At 40.3% G+C, this 26,918-nt stretch overlaps 1 protein-coding gene across 4 annotated transcripts in view; it reads right to left on the bottom strand.

Annotated features, from left to right (window-relative positions):
- GRIA4 (glutamate ionotropic receptor AMPA type subunit 4) overlaps positions 1-22,096 on the bottom strand; it is a 216,573-nt gene extending 194,477 nt beyond the window's left edge. For 2 of the 4 annotated variants that reach the window (XM_062514597.1, XM_062514599.1), the window contains exons 1-2: positions 21,833-22,096; positions 20,511-20,669 (exon numbers count right to left, since the gene is read on the bottom strand). In XM_062514597.1, coding sequence (XP_062370581.1) covers positions 20,511-20,669; positions 21,833-21,920 — 247 coding nt within the window. In that variant the 5' untranslated portion in view covers positions 21,921-22,096. The remainder of the gene's footprint in view (positions 1-20,510; positions 20,670-21,832) is intronic. The other 2 variants (XM_062514592.1, XM_062514605.1) reach the window with 1 other exon arrangement.
- Between the last annotated feature and the right edge of the window lie 4,822 nt (positions 22,097-26,918).

Genomic DNA, 26,918 nt, shown 5'->3' with positions numbered 1-26,918 from the left:
CTTGCATGGTACCCCAGAGTACAACAGTTGCTTTGGCCTCCAGGGAGAAAAGTAACTCACCTGAAAGAAACTTAGCAGAACAACATAGAATCATAAAATCACAAAATTTTTTAATATGGAGACCTTTAAGATCACTAAGTTCAACTATTAACCAGTTTGTGTTAAAACAAACAAACACACACACACAAAAAAAGAACAAACACAAAAAAAAAACCCCATGAGCCAATTTAATGATGCCCCTACATGTGCAGTAAATGTCTTTAGGTACTCCTAGATTTTTTAGAAATGTCTGGTTTTGTATAGAGATGTCAGGTAAATAAACTGGTTCACTAGTTCTGGGATGTGAGACTCCTACCCCCGCCTGGGAGGGGGAAACCCAGAATACTATCTTGTCTACTTAGGTATCTAGCACATCAGCAGGTCTGTGGAAATTACTTTGGCATATGTAGAGTGCTAAACAAATGGCTTGGGGAGGTGAGGATAGGCAGGTAGTATTTCCAATTTTGGGAGGGTCGCATGTCCCAGTGTGTCAATTCTTTTCACCAGTTCCTGGAACAGACAGAATATTGTCATTGCACCATCCTGCCATGTGGTACTATCACACCAGCCCTCTGATGCTAACAGACAGCCCCAAACCCCGGCTTTGCTTCATGACAGTGCTCTGTGGGATTGGTGTTGCCAACCCAAGTTGACAGTGGGAACAGGATCCCCCCAGCTCTACAAAATTAGAACTGTACATGAAGATCTGCAGTGGTCACAGTGGAGTAACTCTGTCCTACCCTGCCTGCAGGATGTCTCATGTCTGCACTTCATTACCTACCAAGGGTAATAGGCCATTAACTAAGGAGAACAGAGCTATTAATGGATTCTGTTACAATATAATGCTTCGTTAACAGAGCTCTCAAAGAAATCAACAACTTCAAAACTCCCATAATCAATCCAATTTAATCTGATATATGCTCTGTCAAATTGCATTTCAAAAGGCTTTTATAACACCGAAACTCAGTTATCTAATAACAGCATTAGCAATGTTAATTTTCTAATCAGAACGCAAAATCATTAATTAACCATGCCTTCTTTAACTAAAATAAGATGCACGTCCTAATCAGTAACCCTACGAATCCTTTGATGTTTATGCATAGAAAGGGTACATTCTCCTCTGAAAATACCTGTGAGGCTTTCATTAGTGCTGGTGTTTGCATTGGACAGAAAATTGCTTTCCCTGGTTCTGAGCCTCTCCCACCCTTCCATCCCATGCCATTACCTACAGTCACCAGAGGTCGATGCTCAGCAGCATGAGCAGCACTCCCGGGTGGTCCTCGCTTCCTAGAAACAGCACTCAGTTGTCCAAAGACACCTCAGATCAGTCCCAGCATGCCATCATGCCTAGCCTGTCCTTACACATTCTATGGTGTAACACATTCTTACACATCCTATTCTTACACAATTGTTACAGGATTGGGAACACGCCCCATAGCAAGAATGGCAATTTTGCCTCAGGTAAAAGATCCACCTATCTCCACTAGTGTCCAGAAGTCAGTAATTCGCCTGAATATTCTCCCAGTACTCAACTATTTGCATTTACAACTCGTGATTGCAGTTTCTGAGTGGTTTGGCCTCATGGATCTTTGCCAGTGCACAGCTAGTTTGAACTTGAAGCCATGCAAACCATTGGCATACTTAATATTCTCCAGAAAAAGGTCCCATAGGACTACCACTTGTCATGCAAAACCACATCTGTTTGTTGTTTCATTATTTGTTTGTTTTAAATCCTCTACTTAAAAACTTTGTTGAGGAAATGCAGAAAAAAATATATGAAATAAAAAACTTTAATTTACATCATTATTACTTAAACTCCAAAAGTTCATTCCACTCTCTGGAAACAATTGTTTCCATACTTCAGTTGTTATTAAAAAGTCAGCACAGGCATAAATTTTCCTTTAAAACAGATCAACAATAAACAGAAGAATATTTTCAGATTTTTTTTCAGGCAAAGATTATTGAGTCAGAAGCTTACACTATATATTTAATACATTATTAAAACAAAAGTTAAAAGCAGAATAGTAAAACAATAGTTCAGCAACTGTTCTTGACATTTACAATCAGGCAATTAATTTTCCTGGGAATCACTGTGCCCCATGCTCCAAGAATGTACCCTTTAAATTGGATGATAAACCAACTATCACTTGTATATCCCACTAAAATTAAATGACAGCTTTAATGTTTCTAGGGAAAATAAAACATAATGCTAAGGCTTTGAACATATTCCTGACAACACTATAAGATAAAATCAAGAAATTATCCACAGTTTTTAATTTATTTTTGTAATAATAGATTGCCATGTAATAGCTTATTTCCTCTCCAAAAAGTATACTATTTTTCAGACAGAGGATTTACAGAGAATGAAGACAACCACAAAACACACCCATCATGAATTTTCTTACACCTATATCTAAAAAAACAAGTGGCTCTCAGACTGTGTTCTATCTGTCAGGAAGCTAGTGAGGGAATTTAGTCCCTTCCAAGCCTGCTGGCAACTGACTCCTTAGCCCCAAGCAAGTATTTCACTTTGTTTTCCCCATTTGTAAAATTTTTGTATTTTGGCCAGAAGAACAATGAAATGTCCTGAATGCATAGTTCAGCATTTTGAAGTATGTATGCTTAACTTTACACATACATGTAATTGCAATGACACTTTGACATAATAGGTTTTCTTGAAAAAGCACAAAACTTGATGTTTTTTCTGAGATGAGCCTTGAAGAGCACGTCTAACTTGTGTTTTAAAGGGGAAATCCTAAAAGCACACTGGATGGATAATAAAGTAATGATTATTGTCACTCGTAGCTTGGCTACAAGTAACTTGTAACTGATAAGGTGTAATGTCTTTCTGAAGTATGAAAGTGCCCCCTTAAACTTTCAGATACAGGGAATAGAAACATGCCTGACATGATTATGCCACTGATTTCCTTCTGTTAAACTTTTTTTTGTGTATTTTCAGTCTTTAACTAGCAGATCACTGCTGGTGAGGACATCTAGATAAAAGGAAATTTCTGTCTTTGGTACATACATGAATTAACTGTTGGAAACTGGACCTCGAGTCATTTTGCCATGGTGTTTCCCTAGGAGATGCTATTGCACACACAGCATTCATACCTGATCACTGAACCTTTCTGGAATTTTCAGCTGTCCTGAAAATCATAAAAGAAGTTGGTTTTGGCTGGTTTTACTTATTTTACCACCAAAAACAGAACCAGAAATTGATAGTTGAAGTCACTTCACCAAACTACCGACTTTGTAATTGTGTGAAACCATTTAAGTACTTCAGCAGAAACCCTACTGACCTTGTTTTCCAGACAAAATAAACCGCCTTTGACATTTTGTGATTCAGCTGGGAGAAAAATTCAGCCCTGTTTTTCAGAAAACTGAGAACAACATCTCCCATTAGCATTCTGGCTGATGGAACAGTGTGTGACGTCAGCACACCACTCCTGAAAACAAGACACCAAATGCCTGATCAGTAGAAAATGGAAAAATCATGGACTGGATGGAATTGGAAGGAGCCTGAAAGACTGTCTCATTCCAACCCCTGCCATGAGCAGGACACCTTCCACTATACCTGGCTGCTGAAATCCCCATCCAGCCTGGCCTTGAACACTGCTAGGGATGAGGTATCCACAGCTTCTCTGGGCAACCTGTTCCAGTGCCTCACCACCCTCACAGGAAAGAATGTCTTCCAAATACTTAATCTAAATCTTAGCACAGCTTCCAGAAGGATCTTCTCCATGACTTTGCCACCAAGACGAGACTCACTGGTCTCTAGTTCCCCATGTCTTCCTTTTTTCCCCTTTTTCAAAATGGAGGTTATGTTTCCTCTTTTCCAGTCAGCAGGAACTTTACCTGCCTGCCATGACTTCTTAAGTATGCTCCTGAATATCATTTTATAAGCAGGTATTTTCATAGTAGGCAATGGGGTGTCTGGCATTTTTTGACTTTTAAGTTTCAAGTACCTTTTTCATTTAAAATTTATGAATTGTGTTCCCAACTAAACTGCATCATGTAGAGTAAAACAAGTTAGTGGCCCTGCAATTTTGTGCTCCCCCAGACTCTCCAAACACCCATGTGGTGGGGACTAGTAGAAGCCATGGTGCCTCCCAGGCAAGCCCTAATGCAAACAGTCAAAGAACTACTACATTTAGGAGCAAGGTAACATTATATCTGACATTAAGCCTCCCACAAATAGTACATTGTATTAAAAGTCATTTCCATCCTAAGTGTCCCAAGATACCTCCACAAAAAATAGGATATTATGAACAAAGAATTTCCATTTTCTATCTTCAACTACATCTTTCATTTAAGTTGGTATTTCAAGCCATGGGCATATATACTGCAGAGGTGCCATTTATTCACCTTTAGGTTAAAAGCATTCCTAGTTACAATAATTACCTCTAATGATCTAAAATTATGTGCTCATCATTTTCTTATAGCTGGTTACTTCTCCAAAGACAGCCTGATGGTCAGGCAATTGTGTGCTCTGCTATCTAGCCTCAAGATACAGCTGAGTATGTGATATACTGAATATATATTACACTTCTCACATGCTACTTTTTATTTAGCCTGAAAGAAAGCAAAACCTGTGGAAGGTTAACAAGAGAAAGACTGTGAAAAGTTCATTACCTAAACATGGTTCTATGTCATTAAATCAATGCCATATCATCTATCATACCACCCAAATTGATAAGCAATTCCTGGGATATTTATCATTAAGACAGTTAAATTTATATATTCAAGAACAAATGCAATGGACATGGTTAAGAATTATTTTATTTAATACATCTGAAGTTTCAATGGTTGCTATTAAGTAACTAGAGAAATATTTGCCACAGAACATTCATAACATCATGGCTGATCCTGTAGCTTTTGCACTCAACAGCTCACATTGTACTTAAAGCTCAGTTTCAGAATTCTGAACGCTTGTGATGAATGTACATTTGTCCTATTTCCAGCCCCTCTTCCTGGAATGACTTTGAAAGTTCAAGAAAAATAGCTGCAGCAAGACAAAATGGAGGAAAGAAAAATTCTACACATTCTACTCCAGCATCTATTACCTATGCACCATCTTCCATTTATCTTCCTTGCACTGCAAAGCCAGCCCAGTCTATTTGTCTGCCTCCTATTAATGAATTATGAATATACTTGATAATTAAAATTTGATATTTACAATCCTGGCTGTGCAGTGGCACAATGTGTGATTCAAAGCTGTCGCTCTGTGTTAAAAGCAAGGTATGCAGATCTCCAGGTCTCTGGCAGCATTTCAAGATGTCTTGCTAGAAACACTTAGCAGACATGCTCTTATGACATGGCCACAGTGCATTAACCCTGAAGAGCAAGAAGAAAACCCACATCATTTCAAGGCACACAAATAAGCACCAGTTATTTTGCTTATTAAAAAGTCTGAAAGTTTCCCTCTGAAATAATTTATTTTTGGAGTCACTTATATTCATCTTAGTAGCTGCAACTGAGCTTTTCACGGCAGAACTCTCCCTGCAGTAAGCCTGAAGCTGATAATCAGCATTTTTAGGTTCTTACCTCTGTGGAAGAAATGCTGATTTCTCTCCAGCCCCACTGCCTGGCCACCTCCCCAGTAGGGATGTAGGTGGGCAGCTCCATGTCTGGAGCCCAACACCTGGCAGGCAGCCACAGAGGTGGGCACTGCTCCACACAGCTGGAGCTCAGGGAAGGTTTGTTCCATTATTCTCAAAGAGCTGCAGCCCCCCCTCCCCCCCCGACTTCTGTAGAATTTTACTGGCTATATCTCATCCCCATCTGATAACCAGCCCTGCCTATCCCTCTTTTTGTTTTTTTCTTTTTCTTTTTCTTTTTCTTTTTCTTTTTCTTTTTCTTTTTCTTTTTCTTTTTCTTTTTCTTTTTCTTTTTCTTTTTCTTTTTCTTTTTCTTTTTCTTTTTCTTTTTTTTCTCTTTATCTTTTTTCTTTTTTCTTTGTTATGATTAATAAGATTTTTGCAGGTGATTTTTGAATTTGAGATAAAACAAAACAACCTCCAAAAAAAAACAAACAAAAATCAAACATCAAAGCAAAACTACCATCCCAAGCATATATAAAAGATCACACCTGAATGTTCACATCTCTTGCTCATGCTTGATCACATCACCAACCTCTTCTTACAAACACATGCCTGTTAGAAGGACATGTTCTGCCCCCTCTGCAGAAGGACTTTCCTTCAGGTCACAGCTGGTCTTTTTGACTAAAGAATGCATAAAACACAAATGGTAAGTGTAACAAAAATATGAAAAATATATATATAAATCATCCCTGATGGTTGGCACGTTCCTTTCATAAAGCTTGGTGGAAGTGATGGCTCAAGAGGGAAGGGAGAAGAAAGGGCAACACCACATCAGGCAGGTCACTGGGACTTGATTCCACTCATCTCCTGCTGCCTGTTCTTGTTACTACCTAGACCCGTGAGATCTGTTGTAGCCTCTTGAGATCCAGAGCGTGCTCTGGGCAACACCACAGACAATGACAGAGGAGCAAAAGGGGCAGAACAAGCTGCTGAAAATCACTATCATACTGTGAGCAGCATGTGGAGCGGAACAGAGGTGACTCACTAAATTCTTCTAGAATGCATGTGCACTACATCCCTGAATATTAGAAAACAATAATTAAGTTGAAATAGATAAGGACAGTACCTAAAATACAGTTAAATATACTAGTTGCTGCTTGGGGACAAATTTCACTGTGGTTTTACATCTCTGCAAATTCTGAAAACTGCCTTAAGTCTCTGAAATGCCTCTGGTGTCCCCGTCCTGTGAGAGACAGCAGAGCACTGAGCCAAAGCTTTGCCCTGGGAATTTCTAGCTGCTCCTTTTTTGCTCTCACACTGTGTGCTCTAAATAAGCAATTGGATGAATATTACCACAGAGTTATTATTTCTGTCATAAATTTTCAAAACTACCTATATGAATAACTGTAAGCCAAAGTCCTTCAGGGACTGTCGTAAATCCAAAAGCTGTCTGAGTGCTACATCTAGTATTTCGATCACTGAAGTGGCTGAAAGCAGTACAAAAACACATGCACAGAGAACAGGTCTCTGCCAGCTATACACATTTACACAGACTTCTGGGCAGCAGTTTCAACCAGAAATTAACAACTCGGTCTAAGTAAAATAACTTCCATCCAGGCTTCCAAGAGAGTATTGGAATTTGCCCTGCCAGGATGTGCAATGTCTAAAGTACCTTAAAGTCGCTTCCTGAAAAATCATCTCCTAAAGGTTTACAGTTCTCCACATAAAGCAAAAATACAGGATTATAAAGGTATTTAAATGTTTTCTAGAGCTTTCTCTACATACAGATGGAAGAAACCAAGTAAGATGTTCTTGCATGTATCTGCAGCTCAGTGTAAGACACCATCCCAAAAAGTTGTAGTGTAGCCTCAGTGACCTGTTCCTATTATCCCAAACCTCCTGTCTTGGGTAAAAACACTGTCAACCAAGTGTGTAATTTGAAATACAAGTAACAATCCTAAGAAAACAGTCTGAGCTCCAAAAATTAATCTGGGTAGAGGTTGTACTGGATGAAATGTAGATGCAAGAGTAAAAGGCCCCAGTAAGGGCAGGGTTGCCAGCCACCTTCAGCTCTCTTCATGTCCTTCACAAAGCCAAATAGAGATAGAATTAGGTGGGTAAACACATGAGTGGCAGAAATGAGATACTCCAGCAAACCTCTGATGCAACCCTTTGGGACCACTGTGGGGTATTACAATTTCCAGGGATTACAACCAAACAGACACCCGTGACCAAAACATCTGTTTGGTGAGGATGAAGAGAAGAGAGTGAGCAGTATTACAGTATAACTTCTGATGTTGCCTTCTTATGCAATGATGATGACCAGTGGTAAAAGCATTTCATCCAGTATGACACCGGGAATGGCCACATTCAAGCTTCCCCCAGTGGAGGTCTAATATGGGTAACAACCGGCTATAGAGGGAGCAGAATTGTGGTACATTCTGGATTTTTAGGAAGTCTGAGCCATTGTTTTCTCTCTTGAAGTCAAGCATCAGGACGGACATATTAATGGAAGTGACAAACAAGTCTTTCAATCACCCATGCTACAGATGCAGGGAGATAAATCTGCTTCATTCCTGTCTTCTGACAGGTTTTAAATGCTACCATCTCTGTCTGCTGAGAGAAGTGAGAAAAAGGGGCAGGGTCGCAATAAAATCTGGAATTGTTCTTTATTTTCAGTGTGGGAAGTGGCAGCCTATAACAACAAGAAAAAAAAAAACAAAACCAAAACAAACAAAAAACCCTAGAATTTTTACTGAGTTTTCTACTTTTTCTCAATGAAAAAACCATAGCATGACTTTATTATGGTGACATACCGTAAGGAAGTTATCATTATCACAGCACTAACAATAGGCACAAAGTTTTTAATGCTTGACATTGAATCTTATAATTTTAGTTAAATGTGAAACACTTTTATTGGGGCTAAGAAAAGGCCTCAAGGGATTTTATTTCCGTAGATAGAAACTGCTAACTTACTGTGCCAATAATCCAACAGTTTGCAGACTATACTTTCCCAGACAGGAAGGCAGTACATTACTGAAATGCATATCTTTTAAGAAATCAACAGGCTTAAAGCTATACCTTTTAGTGTTACATTTTTGGTGGGACACACTTCACTCTCTTAACTAGTACTTCTAAGATCTGTATGATGTGCAGTCAAGAAAGGAAAATATCTTATGTAAGCATGCTCCCTCTGAACTGAAGAGATTACCCTTTAATGTTCTCCTGTCTTTTGTAGGCACAAAAGGAAAAAAACTTCTTCATGGTGTCTATTCCTCTCATTCACATTCTCTTTCATGACTTCGTTTGTACAGTCAATTGCTCACAGATGTGAATAGGAAGGTGGCAGTACAGCCCTGTTTTACCATATCAAATACAAGGGAGCAGGAAGGTGAGGCCCTGGAGAGCAGTTTCTCAAGGTGATGCTGCTGGCAGGGGATATCCACACCTTTTCAAAGGGCTAACATTATGCTGGATCTCATTTTAATCTCACAGACACTATATAAGTGCAAGGAACTTCAATAATTATTATTATCCTATTACTGTAATTGCTTGAAGGATTTTCTGCTAGTCTCCCATTTAGCATAGTATGCGAAAGGCTAACAAAGAAAATGTGATTAAGGTATGAAGCTCTGGTGCCTGTCAGCTGGTCTGAAGAGCAAGAGATTCCCATCATAAAGAGTAAGTGAACGAATGATGGGCTTTCTGGTCCTTTCATCAGGAAATAAAAAAGCAGTACACCTGCAACATCTGTTAGAGACCCAGAAATGAATGGAGGGAAGCAATCCAATGCATCTGCATGAACTGTTTTTTATGGTACAGCACTACCACTCCCTCAAAGTGTTGTCCATTTTGAAGTCCAAGTCTGACTTGGGGGGAGTAAGAAAGAGATAGAAACAGGCAGAGTTTTTCTGAGGTCATATAAGGATGCATTTTCTTTTTTATTTGCAACCAAGAAGCAAAGGTTTTATGCTCTTTCCCTTTCCTTCCTTTCCCTGCAGTAGTTAAGCTGACAGTTATCTGCAATCAATACATTACAGGAGCTAATATGCTGCTGTGGCTTCTGGTGCTGAGCCCAGAAGCCGCAGCAGCGGGTCCCTAGATGTGGGGTAGGATTGGGACATTATGGCTTCACTTCTGGGATGCAAGCATCCTCCTCAGTGGTGCAGAGCATGTGAAGCACCATGTCAGCTGGTTCCACTGGTGGTGCTTCTTGAACACTGTTCCCATTTTCTCAGGTAAAGCTAGGGCATGTAACAGAAAATCAGGAGAAGATAGTTGATGGAAGAGAGCACAGTTTTCTCTGTGTCTCTTGGATCAGTATTTTTTAGTCTTGTGCTACTCTGTAACTCCTCCTGTGCTTCACTGGATGTCTGGTCTAGGTGCTACTTCCCCCTCTGTACAAAGTTCTCAGCTTGGCACAACCACAAGTTCACCTTAAAGCTTTTTATTGTCATGTCAACTCACACCAACTATAATCCCTGGTTCACAAGCACCAGCCACACCTTCCAGCTGTTTTCAGAAGCAGAAAATTCCCCATGCAGCAAGTAGTGCTCCATGTCAGTCTGTTCTCTGCTCTTTGAAACATCTTTCCCCAACACCAGTGTTTCCTTAACACACAGCTCCGGATGTATCTTGAACCCCTTTTCCCTCCCAGCTGGGGGTCAATGGAGGGCAAAGAGCAACTTCAGGGGCAATATCTCAAATTCTAAATTACAGTCCTTACTCTGGATAACCTCTCATTTCTGAGTCTGCAAAGATGCCTGAAAACCCACGTCCCATTTGGGCTCCAAATCATCTCACACAGCACTTGCTGAAACCTTGTCAATTATCTGCTGTGTGCATGCATTTGCATTAACTGTGCCTGCTCTTTTTCGGAGTTATCTGAAAACAACTTTACATTTTTCAGCTGATTTCAATAATAAATGAATAATAAATAATTTAAGTAAAGCATTTAGTGGATAGAGTGGTATGAAACAGAAGACTGTAAATACAGCTATTACTATAACAATAATTAATTGTTGAGGTCTTCTTTAGTATTAGTCCCTGTTTTAGTGACTTGCAATATCAGAAAAGAAAGGGTTTATCCTTTTTTATTCTTTCCACATACATTTGCTATTCAGAACAGTGCAACAGATCAACAAGACAGCTATGGGAGCATTTCTTGTATTCCTTTATTCAGTCTTTTGCTTTCTGCTAATATTCTGGTGTTTTAAATCTCATTCATCATCATGTTTGTGTTCAGGCTGCAATCTTGTCCGACACACAAAGCAGATGAAACTAGGGATTTCCAAAGCTAAATTCATAACTCTTGATATTTTAAGCTAACAGCCCAAAGCCTCCAGGTGAAAGCAGTAATAGATTCACATCCTCTGTGGCTCATAGAAAGTGAAATACGTGTAACATATATGACCACTAAGTTGTACTTGTAGGTAGATGAATCTGTGAATGCAAATAATAGGGATTACCATATATTTGTTAGCAAAAATATACTTAGTGGTCTTGGAACATATTTACCAAGCTTATATTACTTGTTGCTTCAAGCCACAGTCCGTGGCTTGTGTTAGATTTTTTTTCTTATGAGAGGGAAAAAGCCCCACCCATTGGTGTCTACCCTAGGTATTTCTCAAGGGAACTTGAAAAAGCCCCCAGTAAGTCCTTACATGTCTTGCCTAAGCCATGCTACTAAGGGTGTCCCAAGCCACCTTTCTGTGCTGGCAAGACACAGTTCCAACCATCCAGAACAAACCTCAGGGGCTCTGGGAACTCCACAGCTCTGACAACTGGATAAAAGTCATGCTGATTAGGGTATCCCTCTAAAGTAAAAGCCAACAACAAACCCAGTAGATTTTTTTTTCCCTTGCCTACTCTTTATGGCTCATACATTCAACACAGATAAAGACACTGGCTGACATATCCCAATGAAGTGTTGATGATATGCAAATTTACCTGTGATTTTTTTTTTAGTCGTCAAGTCAGCACTGGATCTATTCGGGGGAAAAAACAGAGGTTGGATAAATGTATTGAGGCTGGCTGACAAGCATCTTGATGGTCTCACTGGGTGACCAAAATAGTCCCACCTAGCCTTAATCTGTGAACATTATTGCATGTTGTCCCAACACTCCCACGTATTGGTGACCTTTACTTTTTCTTCATTGAAGCAATGATGCTCGTAGCCATCCGTTAATATTTCCTCCCCCAGACTGCTTTCACATCTTTCTTACATCATCTGGAAAGGACTTGTAACTTGGATCACTTCCATTCAGTACTACACCTGACGTTCCAGACTCACACTTTCATGGGATATATGTAATGATGCAGCAGATTCCAATGCAAGTCTTCCCAATACACCCCTTACACTCTTTTTCTTGGACTTCTGTTTGTGCCTCCAGACAGCAACTCTAATTATTACTCAATCTATCTAATAACAACATATCATACAGTATTACTCTGCTGCTTTTACCACCCAAGAGAATCACTGACCAAATATACTGATTTTTAAAGAAAGGACCTGAGAAAGAAAAACCCCTGAACAACCCTCACCTGGAGGCCACACAAACAGCTAGATACAGAGACAGTGTTAACAGAGTGTGTAAAAACAAACAGGCCCAAAAGCCAGCTTTTTACTTGGCTTCTGCTTTCCACTTGAAGGAGAAGTGAGAAAAACTCCTCAGCCAGAGAAGAGCCCATGACTATCGATTTTTAAAGGAAATTATCATCCTAGCTGCAGTGTTTTTGAAAAGTCCACACTTAAACACTCTTCTCAGGTTTAAATGAATGGAAATTACCAAGGCTTAAGGCCTTTATTAGCAAACCTCTCCAGGACACATCCACACAAAAAGCCTGGAGGAAATCACTGAAAGAAGAACCTACACTACTCTGCTGAGACTGAGGGTCTGTAAAATCTTCTTCCCTCTTCCCCCTATCAACTTAGGTGAAAAAACAGAGTTCAGTTTACTCATAGACACATGCTATTTAAAAATTTTTATAGTTTCTTCTCCTGAATTTTAAATGGATGTATCTGTATTTGATAAAATCTTTCTCCCTTATAGTCAGTGTTTTCCAGACCTCAACATAGCATCATCTAGATCTATATCTCACGTTAACTAGTAGTGTGAAACACCTCTGCTGAACATCAGGAATATTAAAGTAGCACAGGTAGGTTTTGGGGGAAAATAATATGCTACATTTTATACTTTATTTTACTACAAGAATTTCCTGTCCTTCTGCTGTCTTTACCTTGAATGTGTATTACCTGAATCACTTTATCCACTGGGAAAACAGATCTGACCCTGACATCAGCGAAATCTCTAACAAAAAGAAATCATGGAACGGTTTGGGTTGGAAGGGGACCTTGAAGATAATAAAAAATGAAGCATAACACATATCTGAGAAAGAATTAACAAAACCAGAATATTTTTAATAATAATTCCTAACCATTTTGCATAATAATTTCTAATACTAATATACGTATCATCTTTTGCACCACAATGTGAAGGTGTAAATTCCATATCCTTGAAAACTGTAGTAAGAAAAGCATAAAGGTCTCAATTCTTTTCACCAATTAACTCTCTACCTGTGAACTTTCCTAAAATTTGATGGATCCTCACTAGGCGTATCTCAACTTTAGGTCAAGAACATGTGCAAATAAAAATGAAGTTGCAATTTTATGGGTTTAAAAGTTCACTATGAAAATACACCACAGAAGCAACTGGAAGAGTGTGCATGCATAAATGGCACAGGATCTACCCCACATAAGGTCTGCAAGTGAGAAACAGAGTGCTATTATGAGTAGTTAAATAATTATGTATTTTAATATGTCTTCAACATGTGTTTAAAGCCTTTCCCCACAAATAGTCTGATAAATAATCTAGTGAAAAGCGTAAGTATTTTTTGTTTCTCTTGGGCTGTATTTGTATTTACAGGGAAAAAAAACAACTGCATGTTGGCCATGAATACAGTGAAAGGTACTGCACAAGCCTGCATGCTTCAGGAGCAATTGCTGCATACAAATACAACACTGAAATAGACTGTGGAACACAAGAAAACAGTAGCCCAACTGACTTTCTTTGTAAACAGGCAGTTATGTACCAGGGGTTCAATTGCTAAACATACTGGTTTTTAAAAATAATAGGAGTTAAGCAATTTAATAAGTTTTAAAACTTGAGCTATGAGATGAAAAATGAGAACAAATTCCCCTTGCAAATAATGGAGATTCCTACTACTCCTTATTTTTAAGAGTTCCAGTATGTAATCACAGCTCAGCTAGAGCCCCTATTTAAATCACAAACAGCTCTGCCTGGAGGGAAAAAAAGCCTGCGGGACAAGGGCCAGTGTTTGCATTGGAATTTGTTAATGTTAGCATAGCTGGTCAAAATCCAGCCAGTAGCTTTGCTGTAAGTAGCCTGGTATTCCCACCTGAGTCCAACATAAAACTTAGCTATAGTCAGCTTTAGAGGAACTGGTGAAGAGGAAGGACAAGATGGGTCTCTCCAATGCATTGCCAGCACAAGGGTGACATGCATGTGTCACTCTGGTTCCATCTTCTTACCATACGGACCCTGCGATTATTTGTACAAGTCAGGCAGATTTCATCTGGACCACAAGAAAAAGAGTAAGGAAGAAACCCATTCCTCACAAGGAAGTAGCATTACCAGCAGAAGACACTTGCCCCATGAGATACTGCACAGAGGAGGAAGGACAGATTTTCCCAAGTGCTCAGCAGTAAGCAGTTCCCAACAGGAAGGCAGGTACTGCTAAGGACTCTGGAAAATATTAGAATGTCTCTGAGTGCCAAAATGTAGGGTAGCCTTTCTATTTGAACTTGGGTGCCTGAAAGCTGACATCACTAATACAGAATTTTTGAGATTACTCAAGACATAACTGCATTGACAAACAACTGAATGCACATCAACATTCATAAAAGCCAGTAAGATCTTTATAAAACATAATAAAAACCAAAATCTATGTAAGAACCTGAACTAGATAGAGGAAGATGTTAAAACTTGAGAAAATTATTAAAAGTAAAGCAACATCAAAATTTCAAAGACACTGTGAACAGATACTTTTGAGTAAATTTATTTTCCAGAATTCAAATCAATTCTTAATTTACACAGGAAAAAAATTATCTAATTTGATTTTGTCTCCTACCACATAACTTCAGTATGCCCACCTCAGCTGCAGAAGCAAACTCAGTGCTGTACTAGTCCAAAATCTTTGCCTCAAGCTAAGTACCCAGAGGAATGGAAATCCAAAGAGGCCAATTTTCCCCTATAATTACACTGGTGCAATCATAGGGATATCTTCACTTTTGCACCAGCACAAATTTCATACCCTTAAATCAGTCAAATATTAAGGAATAGGAACTATGAGAAATGATTATTTGGTCCAACATGTTTAAATCCAAAGAACTTCACCTGCTCACAATCTAAAATTGCACAAGTCATTGTAGGATCTAATACCATAAAGAAATCAAAGCAGATGTCTTCCCCTCTCAGGAACAAGTAAGTCTCAAAACAATCAAGACCTAAAAATGAAATGCATGAGTTATTTTGACTAGCATACAATCTTAGATCACAATGATAAAGCTGAAGTTAATCAATTTAATTTACTTGTTAAAGTGCTTTGTCCTACACAAGAAGTGCTGCGCTGCACTGCCTTCTGCAAAAGGAATGAAGGAACACAATCCTTCTTATTAATCCTCTGAAATGAACATTAAATTATTTCTACAGGCTACTATAAAGCTTCTGAGTTTAAAGTTTTAGTCAGTCCAGTAAGATGCTAGGACAAAAGTCACGTTTAATGCCAGGGAAATGAAAGTTTGGGATTCCGGGGTAGAAATCTGACTGTATGTCAGCGAAAGCCCCTAATTTATTTTCCCAAAAATAACCTTGAAAACTAAAACCAGAGTCTGATGAGATACTGACAGTTGATCTTCTCTCTCTTGTATGGCTGTGAACAAATATCACATTTAGAGTTATAAAACTCATTGAATATGGATGTTCCTATCTCTTAAAAATATACAGAATCCTTCTTATGGTAGATGACACCCAAGTGCACACACATTCTTTGATTCCATCAGCAAATGCTAATAATAAAAATGTTAACAGAAATTGTTTACAATACTTGGAGTCTAGCTTGAGATAAATTCCACGTATCAAAGTAAAACACTCACTTCAAAATCATTTTTGTAATCAAACCTATCTTAGAAGAGTAAAATTTAATCCAGTTCCATATTTCTAGCTAACTGGTACACTATTTGCTTTTGCAGTTAAGGCCTGACTGTATGTTAAGTCCCAACACACTCCAGGCTGCATCCTTGGGAATACTGCACTGCTCTTGATAATAAAACACCATTCAGCTGTATGAAACCTCACTTTCTAAATAAAGAACACCATGGTTCTAGATGACACTAATTATTCAACCAAGGTTACGCTTCTATTGCTAAATTGAGTTGTAATTATAAAGCAGAATTAATAACCAAATTTAATGAAAATCCCATTATATTGCAGCTGAATAAATCAAAGCTGAAACTCCTGTAGGTAAAATGAAAGATAGTCACAATATAGGGGCAATACTATGACTATAAGGGCAATACTATGTGTGAGTCTATTCCTTCAGCTTTCCAGAGTTCTCAGCAGAAAGTTAACTCCAAAATGACATTGCCTCTCCCCTCAGTAGCATGTATAAACCCAGAGACAAACACACAGAGAGGTAAGGGGCACAAGGGAGGCTCCTGTCTGTCCTCAGGGCTGTCTCTGACCTCAGTAGATCTTCCCCAGAAACTGCATTCCCACCAGTGAGGCAGAATCAGGCCCTCCAATTTCAGGACCCCAACCCCACATAAATCTAGAGGGCAAAAGAATCGAAGACACTAACTTGGAGAAAGAGGAAAGTTATTCCAATATACAAAATTTTTAATTCCAGTAGGCTTTTCTTCTCATCCGTATGGCACATGATAAACAAGGTTATGTTTTGGGGGGTTTGCTTCTCCTGGGACTAAAATCTAGTAAGAACAGAACTGTGCAAAAGAGGAAGGAAGTGTCTCCTTTTCCCTAAATTACACTTATTAGGTACATCTTCATCTCAGAATACACATAAAACCAAACAGACTCAAAGAGAAAAGCTTTACCTTTTGTATAAAACACTAATGAAAGATTTGAATCAATCTCTCTTCATCCCCTTTAGCCTAAATCTGTGCAAGAACTTCAAGCTGCTACAGATTAGGGATTTTTCAAACTTGAACAGAAAAATTCTCAACCACAAGACAAGAGCTGAAAGGCAAATAGTTATTTGTAAAATTATAGCACTACTTCTCATAAGTAAGTATTAAAACATGTTTCATGTTGAATGCGTTGCTGAGATATATTAATGTACTACATAGATGGTGCACAGAAGGAAAAACATTACTTTGCATTCAGCTAAAGTATAAATATATAAAATCTTCTCCAAAATCAATGTGTTGCTTCAACATCTGAAATCCAACTGAATGCAGGTAGATTTCTAATCATGAGCAGAATTTACTGCTTATAAGTTGCAAACCAATGTATGCCAATAGACAAATGTTTCAGCTCTGGTGTATTGTGTTCTGATGAGTAAGAATCTTGTACTATTCATGTTTTGGAATAATTTCAGCTCTGTCAGTAAGAGGGATTCTCTGAATAATGTATGTAGCACAGAAGAAATGAACAGAGTTTAAATAAAACACGCAAATGTGAAGGGAAAAGAAAAAGAACTGAAATCACCAAAGTTATATGGATCAGATCAATTTTGATAACTCACAGCAGATTCTATCTGCTAAGGCAACCTGTTTCATAAGCATTCAACATTTAAAATAAAATACTAAAGTTCTAGGCCTGTTTGAAGAAAACAAAAATGCACAAAATAACTAGTGGAAATTAGCTATGGCATTGAATACACAAAATTATTCCAGCTCCAAAAGTACTCCTGGGTGAACATTTTGATGTATGCTTTTTGCCTAGTGAAAAGGGAAAAAAAATAAAAATTAAAGTTTTGCCTGTGTTGCAGTGAGTTACCTGCTAGAATGCCATCCATAATCCTTTGGAATAATCTCTCTACTGTCCCTGACACATGCAGAGGGTCAGGCCCTGAATCTTCCCAAGTAACCTCTGCAGCAAATGGAAACAGAAATTGAGGAAACTGGTAATATCTCAGAGCTTTATGCTTGAACTCACATGAATATTCACCTCTATCCAGCAGCTCTAAGGCTTTTGTAGGGTATATTTGGGGACATGTGCTCTGAGTAATTTCTACACAAACAGCAAGGTCCAAACCCACCGTTCACAGCGGTTCAGCAAAGAGTTTTCATTTCATATTACCATGAAATCACTTAATTCAGAGCTGATGGTGGGGGTTTCTTTAATTAGGTTAGAAAAACTCACACATCTGTGCTTTAGAAGCCTCTGTCAAGCCAGCAAATTCAATCACATGGAAGCCAGTGTCCTCCAGCTATTAGACAATTGATTTTTGCAGGATTCTGCTCACATTTAGCTTAAGGAACATGAGATATGTTCATTCAGTTGTCACTCAGTCTGCCTACATTTCATTAGGAGAATATTTGTTGTTTAAAAAATTTTCTTCGGTAATATAATATTTTTAAAAAGAAGTAGTCAGATTACTGGCACAAGAATGCAAAACATGAAATAAATGCAAACTTGGACTAATGCAAAAATACATGTGGGTTTATGTGGCAAGGAGAAACATAAAGAAGGCCTTTAGGATTACCTCTATTTAACACAGAGGTACAGAACTATATGAGCATACACACCACATAAGCATATAAATTTAATTTTCTCTTTCTTTTCTGCCTCCCCCCATACTACAAGGATTCATCATTTCTAAAGCCATTAAACATTTTGGAACTGAAACTGGGTTCAACTTAAAGAGGAAAAAATGGATCAGGTTATGAATCACTATTTCTATAAATGACAGCAATTGTAATGGAAAAGGTGTTCCTCAGTTAAATACAAGGCAAAAAACCATTAGGTGGTTGGAATGAGTGAAGAATCTGCTACAAATAGTGTAAATGAGAAAAGTTTTGGGCAAACACTATTTGAATTTAAGGTGTTTCGTTTTACAAAGAAAAGTGGTTCAATTTAAGCAATATCCTTAGTCCAAAAATTAACAATAGCCTGGGAAACTGTCAGAACTAGAGGCACAGGCAGAATCTAGAATAACTGACTTCACCTAAAATCACTGAATTTAGTACACAAAAATTTTAGTCCCATTCTCTTTTACTAAAAATTTAAGTTTAAAAAAGGTACTGTGTCATTGGTCTCCAATGAAAAAATATTATCAGTTGCTTGCAAAAGTTGACATGAACTGTAATAATTTCTCAATGAACTACACCTGCACAGACCTGATTCTTTGTGGTTTCAAAGCATCTTTTCAAATGTTTTTTACCTTATGGCATTTGATACTGATTTCCACACTAAACATAACAAATACATGGCTTAATACAGAATTAATGCTTTATGGGACATCAGTCTTTCCGCATAAAATGAATGGAGCCATTTTGGCAGCTCAGAAGCTTTTCCTCTTAAACAAGGTGGCAAGGTCATCTGAAACTTGAAGCAGCAAAGACTTGTATAAATAAATTTAGCAATCACGTAATAAATTATTCATGAGAACTGCACAGCATATTGTATGTTTACATACTAAAAAGTGCCACAGAGATGGCAGTGAGAAAATGAAGAGACACACAGCACCTATTTTAAAGGCACGATGAAGACTAAGACATTCTCCAGTATGTTTCTATTTTAAACTCGCTCGGCAATGTTGCTTAGTGCATCTACTTCCAGAGGCAATTCTCTCTTCAATGAAGAGGAGAGATTCAAAAACTTAAGAGCTACAGAGGAAAACCTATAGAGTCCTGAAATATGAACATCAAAATAGTAATGCTACTACTGTCTTCAGCTTTGCCCCACTGTATACCATTGTCTTACATAATAACATGAATTCCTTTTAAGAATAGAGACAGACATACATGCAAATAAATACAAATAATACTTTGCCCCTCTCAGAGATTAGGCATATCTAGCACGTGTTTCAGCTGCTGGTAAAGACCCTGAGGTGACCGAAAAGTAGCAAGTTCAGCTAATTGCATGCCACTTTTTGTTTTAAATAAAAAAATTAAGAAATGAAATGTTACCTCATTTGTTAAGGGCATTTCTTGCTCTGTCTTCCTCTCATTGTGTATGTGATTCTGTGTCTATGTGGGTGTGGGTGTGTGTTTATAAAATATATAGTAGGATGAGAATATTTGTTCCAGTTGAGGTGGTCTGTGAAATCAAGTAGATCAGATACTAACTTGATTTGGCACCAATGTATGGATGCACAGAGACATATCCACAGGATGTATGCATTACGAAATGGTAAGAGACATTTACAACCTAGAATATAAGAGCAGGGCTGCCTCAAGTGACATCACCAGATCAACTGCAGCGTCAAGCAACTCAGATATATTATCCTGCACACCACTGCTTCCATGTCTCCTTTCCAGCCATTAGAAAAGCATTTGGGAGCACAAGCATTATCATATATTTTCAAATACATGCACAGCATGCACAGAAGCAAACAAGAGTAAGTGTGGGGTTTATGCACTTACTGAGACATTCATAATTTTTCTTTACAACAACAAAATTCATCTCCATAGAAACCAGGAAGCAAGAAACTACAGTAATAACACTAAAGCAAATGTCACATCAGGTTAGTCAGCAGAAGGCAGGAGAGGGGATTTTGCTCCACTATGGAACTAACAAGGACTGCTGCCCCTTTCGCTCTTCTGCAAAGGGTATCTGTACCAAAGACTTCCTGACGTATTTATAATGCAAGATAACGATGTAGTTTCCTTTTCTTTCCACTGCAATTTATGCCTAAGGTAGTCAGATCAGAGGCATGTTTACTTACAGGCATTTGTTACAGCGAAGCTGTTAGCTGTTTCAATGTTGTCTACATGAGGAACCAAATTAAAAGGTGCTTCGGATGCATTAGGGCTGGTGTTATGAAGAAAGATTGCTAATCGAAAAGCAGTGTATTCCTGATCTGTGTTCCTGATGAAGAGACCACCTACAAAGAAAACAGAAAAAAAAAAAAGCAAAAAGCAAAAGAAGCTGGGTAAATCATTTGAAAGCTACTCACTGTCTCGTAAGACCGAGCAACTCTCTCTCCCAAAGCTGCACAGTGAGTCCTAAGACTTTAATGGATAAGGAACTAATCGTATTCATAATCACAACCACTACCTTTAAATCACCATCCTCAATCGATTTTAACCTCCCTGATGCATTCAAGCTTCTTTTCCGACTTCTCGGTTTTCAGCCTTTCATACATAAATACCCAGATTTGTCATGATTACAGTGACCTTTTAAAGTGTTTAGCCTCCATCTCCCTGATACCGAGCACACTGGTAAATCAGCTGCTCAACAGCCTCTCACATTAAGTGGCGGGCTGATTAAGCGGAACGATGCTTTCTGGATTAAAAAAAGGGAATACCAGCTCGGCGTAGGATAATCTACATCGAAGAAGAATATAATGAACTTTGCTCCTTTGCAGCCATGTGCGGGCAGGGAGCAGTTCAGCCTTATTAGCAGCATCTTTACAAGTCCACAAGAAATGATGCAGTGATGGAGCTGAGCTGGAAAGAATTCAGATAGCTGCGTCCCATCCGAAACACGTCTGAAAGGAGGGGAGCAGAAGGCGATGGGAAAGGGGTGAGAATGGGGGTACAGGATTACAGGGAGGCACCTACAAAACCCTAAACTTTCCAACTACAGTGACGAACGAAGGACGGTGTAGCCTTTTATACCCCTATCCCCTGCCGGCTACCGCAACCCCGGGTGCCCAGGACTCGCCATTCCTTCGAGAGTAACGCAAAAGCAAGGGGAGTCGGAAGGGGCTGAGGCAGCCAAGGGGCATCAGCCCCGAGCCCCTTCCTGCCCTGCTGATATCGCACACCCGGCGCTGGAAGGAGTTCTGCACAAGATAAGCATCTTCCCTCCCGCACGCGAACGCACACAGAAATATTTACACACACACACACACACACACACACACACACACACACACACACGGAGGCACATCTGCAGAAACACGAGGATGATTCGTGCAGGCATAGAAATGGGATGATGCTGGAGGAGAAATCTGCAAAAACTGCCTTCGGAGCCTCCTTTCCAACTCACTTCGCAAAGGATTGAACCCCTGGACTCACGCACGCAGCCCAATGCAGCGCTTACCTATTTGCACGCTGCTAGGAAAAGCTCCCATTGCTAGTCCCCAAAAGCCAGAAAACAACAAGACAAGCTGTCTGCAAATTATCCTCATCTTCTCTTCTGCCTCTCTGTCTCCCCTTCTCCCGCTCGCTCGCTGGATGCTGCTCAAAGAGGCATCGAGGGCGAGGAGGATGCACACAAAACCAGGAAGAAAAAAAATTAAAAAAAAAAGGGGGGGGGAAGGGGGAGAAAAGGAGATGTTTCCTCCTTTTCCTTTTTTTTTTTTTTTCCTTTTCTTTTTCTATTTTTTTTTTTCCCCTGGTGGTTTTGTTTTTAGAATTTGCCCGCTATCCTCTCCCTCTCGCGCTCTGCCGCTCTCCCGGCTGCCGCTTCAGCAAGCCACGCCGCCGCGGCGGATTTTTCCCGCAGTCTCCATCGCCGGGGAGCGGAGGAGTGTGTCCGGCTGCAAATGTTGCACATGCAGAAGATGGTGGTGAGTTTGGCGGCGGGGGGCAGCGTCTGGCGGAGGCGCGGCGCGGCGCGGGCGGACATGCGCCGTGCGCCCCCCCGCACCGCCGCGGGCGGGAGCCGCCGCCGCCGTGCGCGCCCCGCTCCGCCCGCACCGCCGGCCGCAGGCGCGGCGTTCGCCTTTATTTGTCGTCTTTGGGGGATTTGGTTTTTTTTTTGGTCGGGTTGGTTTTTTGGGGTTTGCTGGGCGCTTTTTTTGTTTGTTGGGTTTTTGTTGTTGTTGTTTTTTTTTTTTGTTTGTTTGTTTGGTTTTTTTTCCGCCTCCCTCCCACCGGCTTTTTCCTGCCGCTCGCCCATCCGCGGGCGCGCAGCCCCGCTGAACTGTGCGCTGCGGGCGTCGGGCGGGAGGGCCGGGCGAGGTCAGCAGCCCCAGGCTCGGCCGCTGCAGCCCATCGTTGCTGTTAGGTGCCGCTTATCACGAGTGAAGGTGGCGGGGCGGGTGTGCGTGTGCTGCGCGGCTGCGGAGCGGGGTGCGCGGTGTGCGGGGGGATGTCCCCCCCTTCCCGGGGTGCGCTCCGCTCCGCTCCGCGCTCCCGGGTTTTGCGGCAGAGCATGGAGCGCAGGGACGCGAGCAGGGCAGCGCTCATCGCTGTGGCACTCATGCCAAAGAGAGGGAGAGCGAATGGAAAGGAAAAACTTCACTGCGCCTCCTCTTCGATTTTTTTTCTTTTTCTTTTTTTTTTCCTGTCCCTTTTTAATATTTTTTAGTGGGGGTAGAAAAAAAAAAAAGTGGAGCCCTAGTCTTTTTTTGGTGCCTTTGAATTTTACCTCTTCTGGCCTTGGAAGTTTCCCAGAGGAGCTGCCAGAAGTCTGGGTCTATTGCAGTTAATAATTAAAAGATATATATAATAAATGATAGGTAATGAAATAATCCAACAATAGCTGTGTGTCAGAGGAGGGAGCTTCTAGCTTCACATGTGGCTTTACGAGGTATTTCTATCAGTCACAGGGAATGATTGGAGTTGCAATAGCATAATTTTAAAATGTTAATTGGCAGTATGAAAGAATATTGATTTTTTTAAGGTGAACTTTGTGGCTCTGCTTTGAAACACACACATTTGCTCCAAGATCAGAGTTTTGCCTCCTTCCACTCAAGTTCAATTACTTAGTTTTTTACTGTACCTTGTGTCCTCAAAATTTCCTGTTGCAGGGTGAAAGACAGCCCCTCTATTTGCTGCAGAGGGTGACAGTGTTTTGTGAAGAATGACTGTGGGCTCCTACCACATGGGAGAGTCAGCAGAGAACACTGAAAGCAGAGATGCATAGACAGACAGACTTACCATCATGGACATGTCCAGCTGTGTGCATGACTCTGTGTGTGCATGTGTTTGGGAGACTCTGTGTGTGCATGTGTTTGGGAGACTGTAAATGAATTACTTTTTGAATTATTTCTTTACAGATCAATAGCAAACAGACTTCACCTGCATTCCAGAGTACTCATTCCTTTATGTTTCAGTAAATCTTCTACTTCTGTTTACTTTCCCTTCACGTTTTCCAGTCTTCTCTCTGAAACGGCAGGCTTGCTCTTCACATTATTTACCCATCTCTTTTTTTGTGACCTCTGCTTTTGCTCTTGCTTGATTTTCCTTTCTTCCTCCTTCATTTGCCTCCTTTGTCTCCTTAAATTCTCCCCAAAAATTGGTTCCTCTTTTCCTCCATTCTTTATCATTTCACTTTTTGGCATTGTAAACCCACACAAAAAGCAATGAAAATGGGATAATATTTCCATGGCTGGCTGATTCTTCACCACTAGGAGCAAGTGAACTTGGAAAATAGTTAAATTGCTTGAACATATGCATGTGAATTCATGCAAAATAGGTATTAAATATTAGGATTTTAGACATATATCCATTATAGTGGATCAGCGAGTTACTGCCTGCTAACTGAGCTGAGGAATATGCTTTGGTCTTTTTCAAACACAATGGTAGCATGTTAATTTAAATTTAATTTGAGAGTGCACAAGGAACATATAGTGGTCCAAGCTGGTCTGCCCAAGAGTCTCACCTGGTGGTTCCTACATCAAATCTGTAATTTCTCTTGGAGTTAGACAATGTATTTTAGAGAAACATCCAATCTTAATTTAAAGACTTCAAGAGACTGGAAATCCATCACATCCCAAGGTAAGTTGTTCAAGTTGGTATCTACTCTCATTTGTTAAAACCTGCATTTTGCAATTTTGTTTAAGAATTGCAGTATCAAAGGGGTGAAGTCCCATTTCTATAAGTTTTGAGAAGTGATTGGCAGATGATCAAGTAATTGATCACTATGTTTATCTTACAAAAGAACTGGAACAGCAAAGGTAGAAGAGATGTAATCAGGATTAAAGCTGGAGGGGAGGAAAGGTGAGATAAGAATTTTATACTCTACTGCTCTGGTGGGTTAACTTTGTGTGGTTGCTAAGTGCTCATGAAGCTGCTCTCCCATTCCCATAAGGGAGGGGGTGAAAAATAAGGTGAAAAAGCTGATGGGTCATGGTAAAGATAGGAATATCCCTCACCAGTTACTATTACAGGCAAAACAGACTCAATTTGGGTAAAGGTAATTTAATTTATTGCCAGTGAGGGATAGAACAGGATGGTAAGAAAAAGCAACAAAACTATAAACACCCCCCACACAACACCTCTTACTAGGCTCAACTTCACTCCTTTCGTGACTTTTCTCCCTCCTCCTCCTGAGCAATACACAGGGATGAGGAATGGGACTTCTGGTTAATCCATAAAATTCTGCTGCTCCTTTCTTCTCATTGTTTTTCTCTGCTTCAGAGTGGGTCTTTTCCATTGGGAACAGTTCTTCAGGAACAGTCTGTTCCAGTGGAGGCTTTCCATGAGCTGCAGTTCCTGACCGAAAACCTTCTCCACCACGAGCTCTCAGAGTGCTGCAGCTTTTTGAGGCACCTCTACCTGCTTCAGCATAGGGTATTGGGCACCTTCTTCCCTGACTTTGGTGTCTGCAGGGCTATTTCTTCCCCATTATTCTCACTCTTTTCATGCAGCTGCTGTGCAGCAGTTTTTTGCCACTTTCTTAAGTATGTTATCCCAGAGGTGCCACCAAGCATCACGGATGGCCTCAGATTTGGGCAGCAATGGGAGCTGTTTTGGAGCTGGATGAAACTTGGGAGCTTGTGATGTCTTGTGACAAGAGGCCACCTCTGCAGCACACCCTCCCACCACAGCCTTGCCACACAAACCAATACAGCTGTGCCCTGCCAAGCAAGAGGAGACCAGAAGGAAAAGCCTGTGTGTTTTCCTGGTGACAGCTGGGGACGTGCTGCACTGAAGCCATTTCTGAACTGAGGTCCCAGCATTCCTTTAGTTCCCCTCAGGCAGACGAGGAAGGTTGTGGTTGGTGATTAAGGGAACAAGGGACAGGTCTCGGAGTTCCACAATGAAATATCAGAGAAATTAAGAAAGTATTGGAAGAAGTTTTGTTGAATGCATCAGCTGTATGGAAGTGATAGACTAGAGGGGGTCTGTCTAGGGAGTGCTGGCTCTGCCCTAGGGCACAGACAGCTCCTGTTGGCCTTGGCTGGAGGCCACCACTAGGGAGAAGACTCTCTCTGTGGAGAATCAGCTGAGGCTGACTGTCTGCTGCAGCGCATGAATGACTCCTGCTGCAGAAGGTGCATGAATGGGATTTCCCCCCCCCCCCCCTCTGGCAAGGTTTGGAAACCCTTGGCTATTTTCTTGATTAGGTAGTCTTGTGCTTGAACAAAATGCCTGTATGAAAAGTCCCTGCAGGAGCTTGAATAATATGAGAAGATATATTTTAAGGAAGAGATGAAGGCTGTATGTTAGCTAGGAGGAATAAAACTGCAGAGAAGATACCAAGGGCATTCATCTTATGGGAATCCCAGAGGAAAAGCAGGATATGGGGGAGAGACACACTGAGCACTGTGGACAGAGTTTGTGTTGCATATGTAGTAGATAAATATCCGCATGCTGAAGTAGCAACTTTGATTCCTCTTTTTATTTTCTTTCATCCAAAATGCAAATTCTAGCTACGCCATCTATTGAAAAGGCATGCCATTATGTGTCTGGAGACACATGTAACTTTGTGAGGGAGGTCTTGAGTGAGAAAGGGGGAAAGTAGAGGCTGTGCCAATTGTCAAGGAACAGGTTGTGACAATTAGGAGCACAGAGAGGAGGAAAGGAGAATGACAATTTCAGTATCAAAAGGCACAAAAATAAAGATCCACCATCACCCCTTCCTTGCAGGTTCCAGGTGCACAAAGGCAGTGTAAAAACAGCTTTAAAATGGGAAAGACCATGCCCCTGGCCTCTTTGCCATAGCTCCTAATGAGACTGCTCTACTTTCAGAATAGGCAAATGCCTGCACCACGATGGCTCCCTATGGCACAACTATGGGCACAGAGATTCATCCCAAAAAGGGACTCCTTCATTTAGATTACCCTTGCTTCAATTTTCATTGCAGCTTTCACTGTGTGGCCACTGGAAATGCTTCAGCAATAAATAAATGATGGCAAAACCAATCGAGTCTGTACTTTCTGAGTCCTTTCTTGCCTTATGAAATGCTGTAGCTCACACATCTGTCAGATGGATCCCTTAGACTGTAAATTCTGGGA

This window comes from Cinclus cinclus, chromosome 2 (genome assembly GCF_963662255.1).
Source record: "Cinclus cinclus chromosome 2, bCinCin1.1, whole genome shotgun sequence".
NCBI classification, from domain to species: domain Eukaryota; kingdom Metazoa; phylum Chordata; class Aves; order Passeriformes; family Cinclidae; genus Cinclus; species Cinclus cinclus.
Note: the sequence above shows the minus strand (reverse complement) of the source record. Positions and strands in the feature narration are given on the sequence as shown.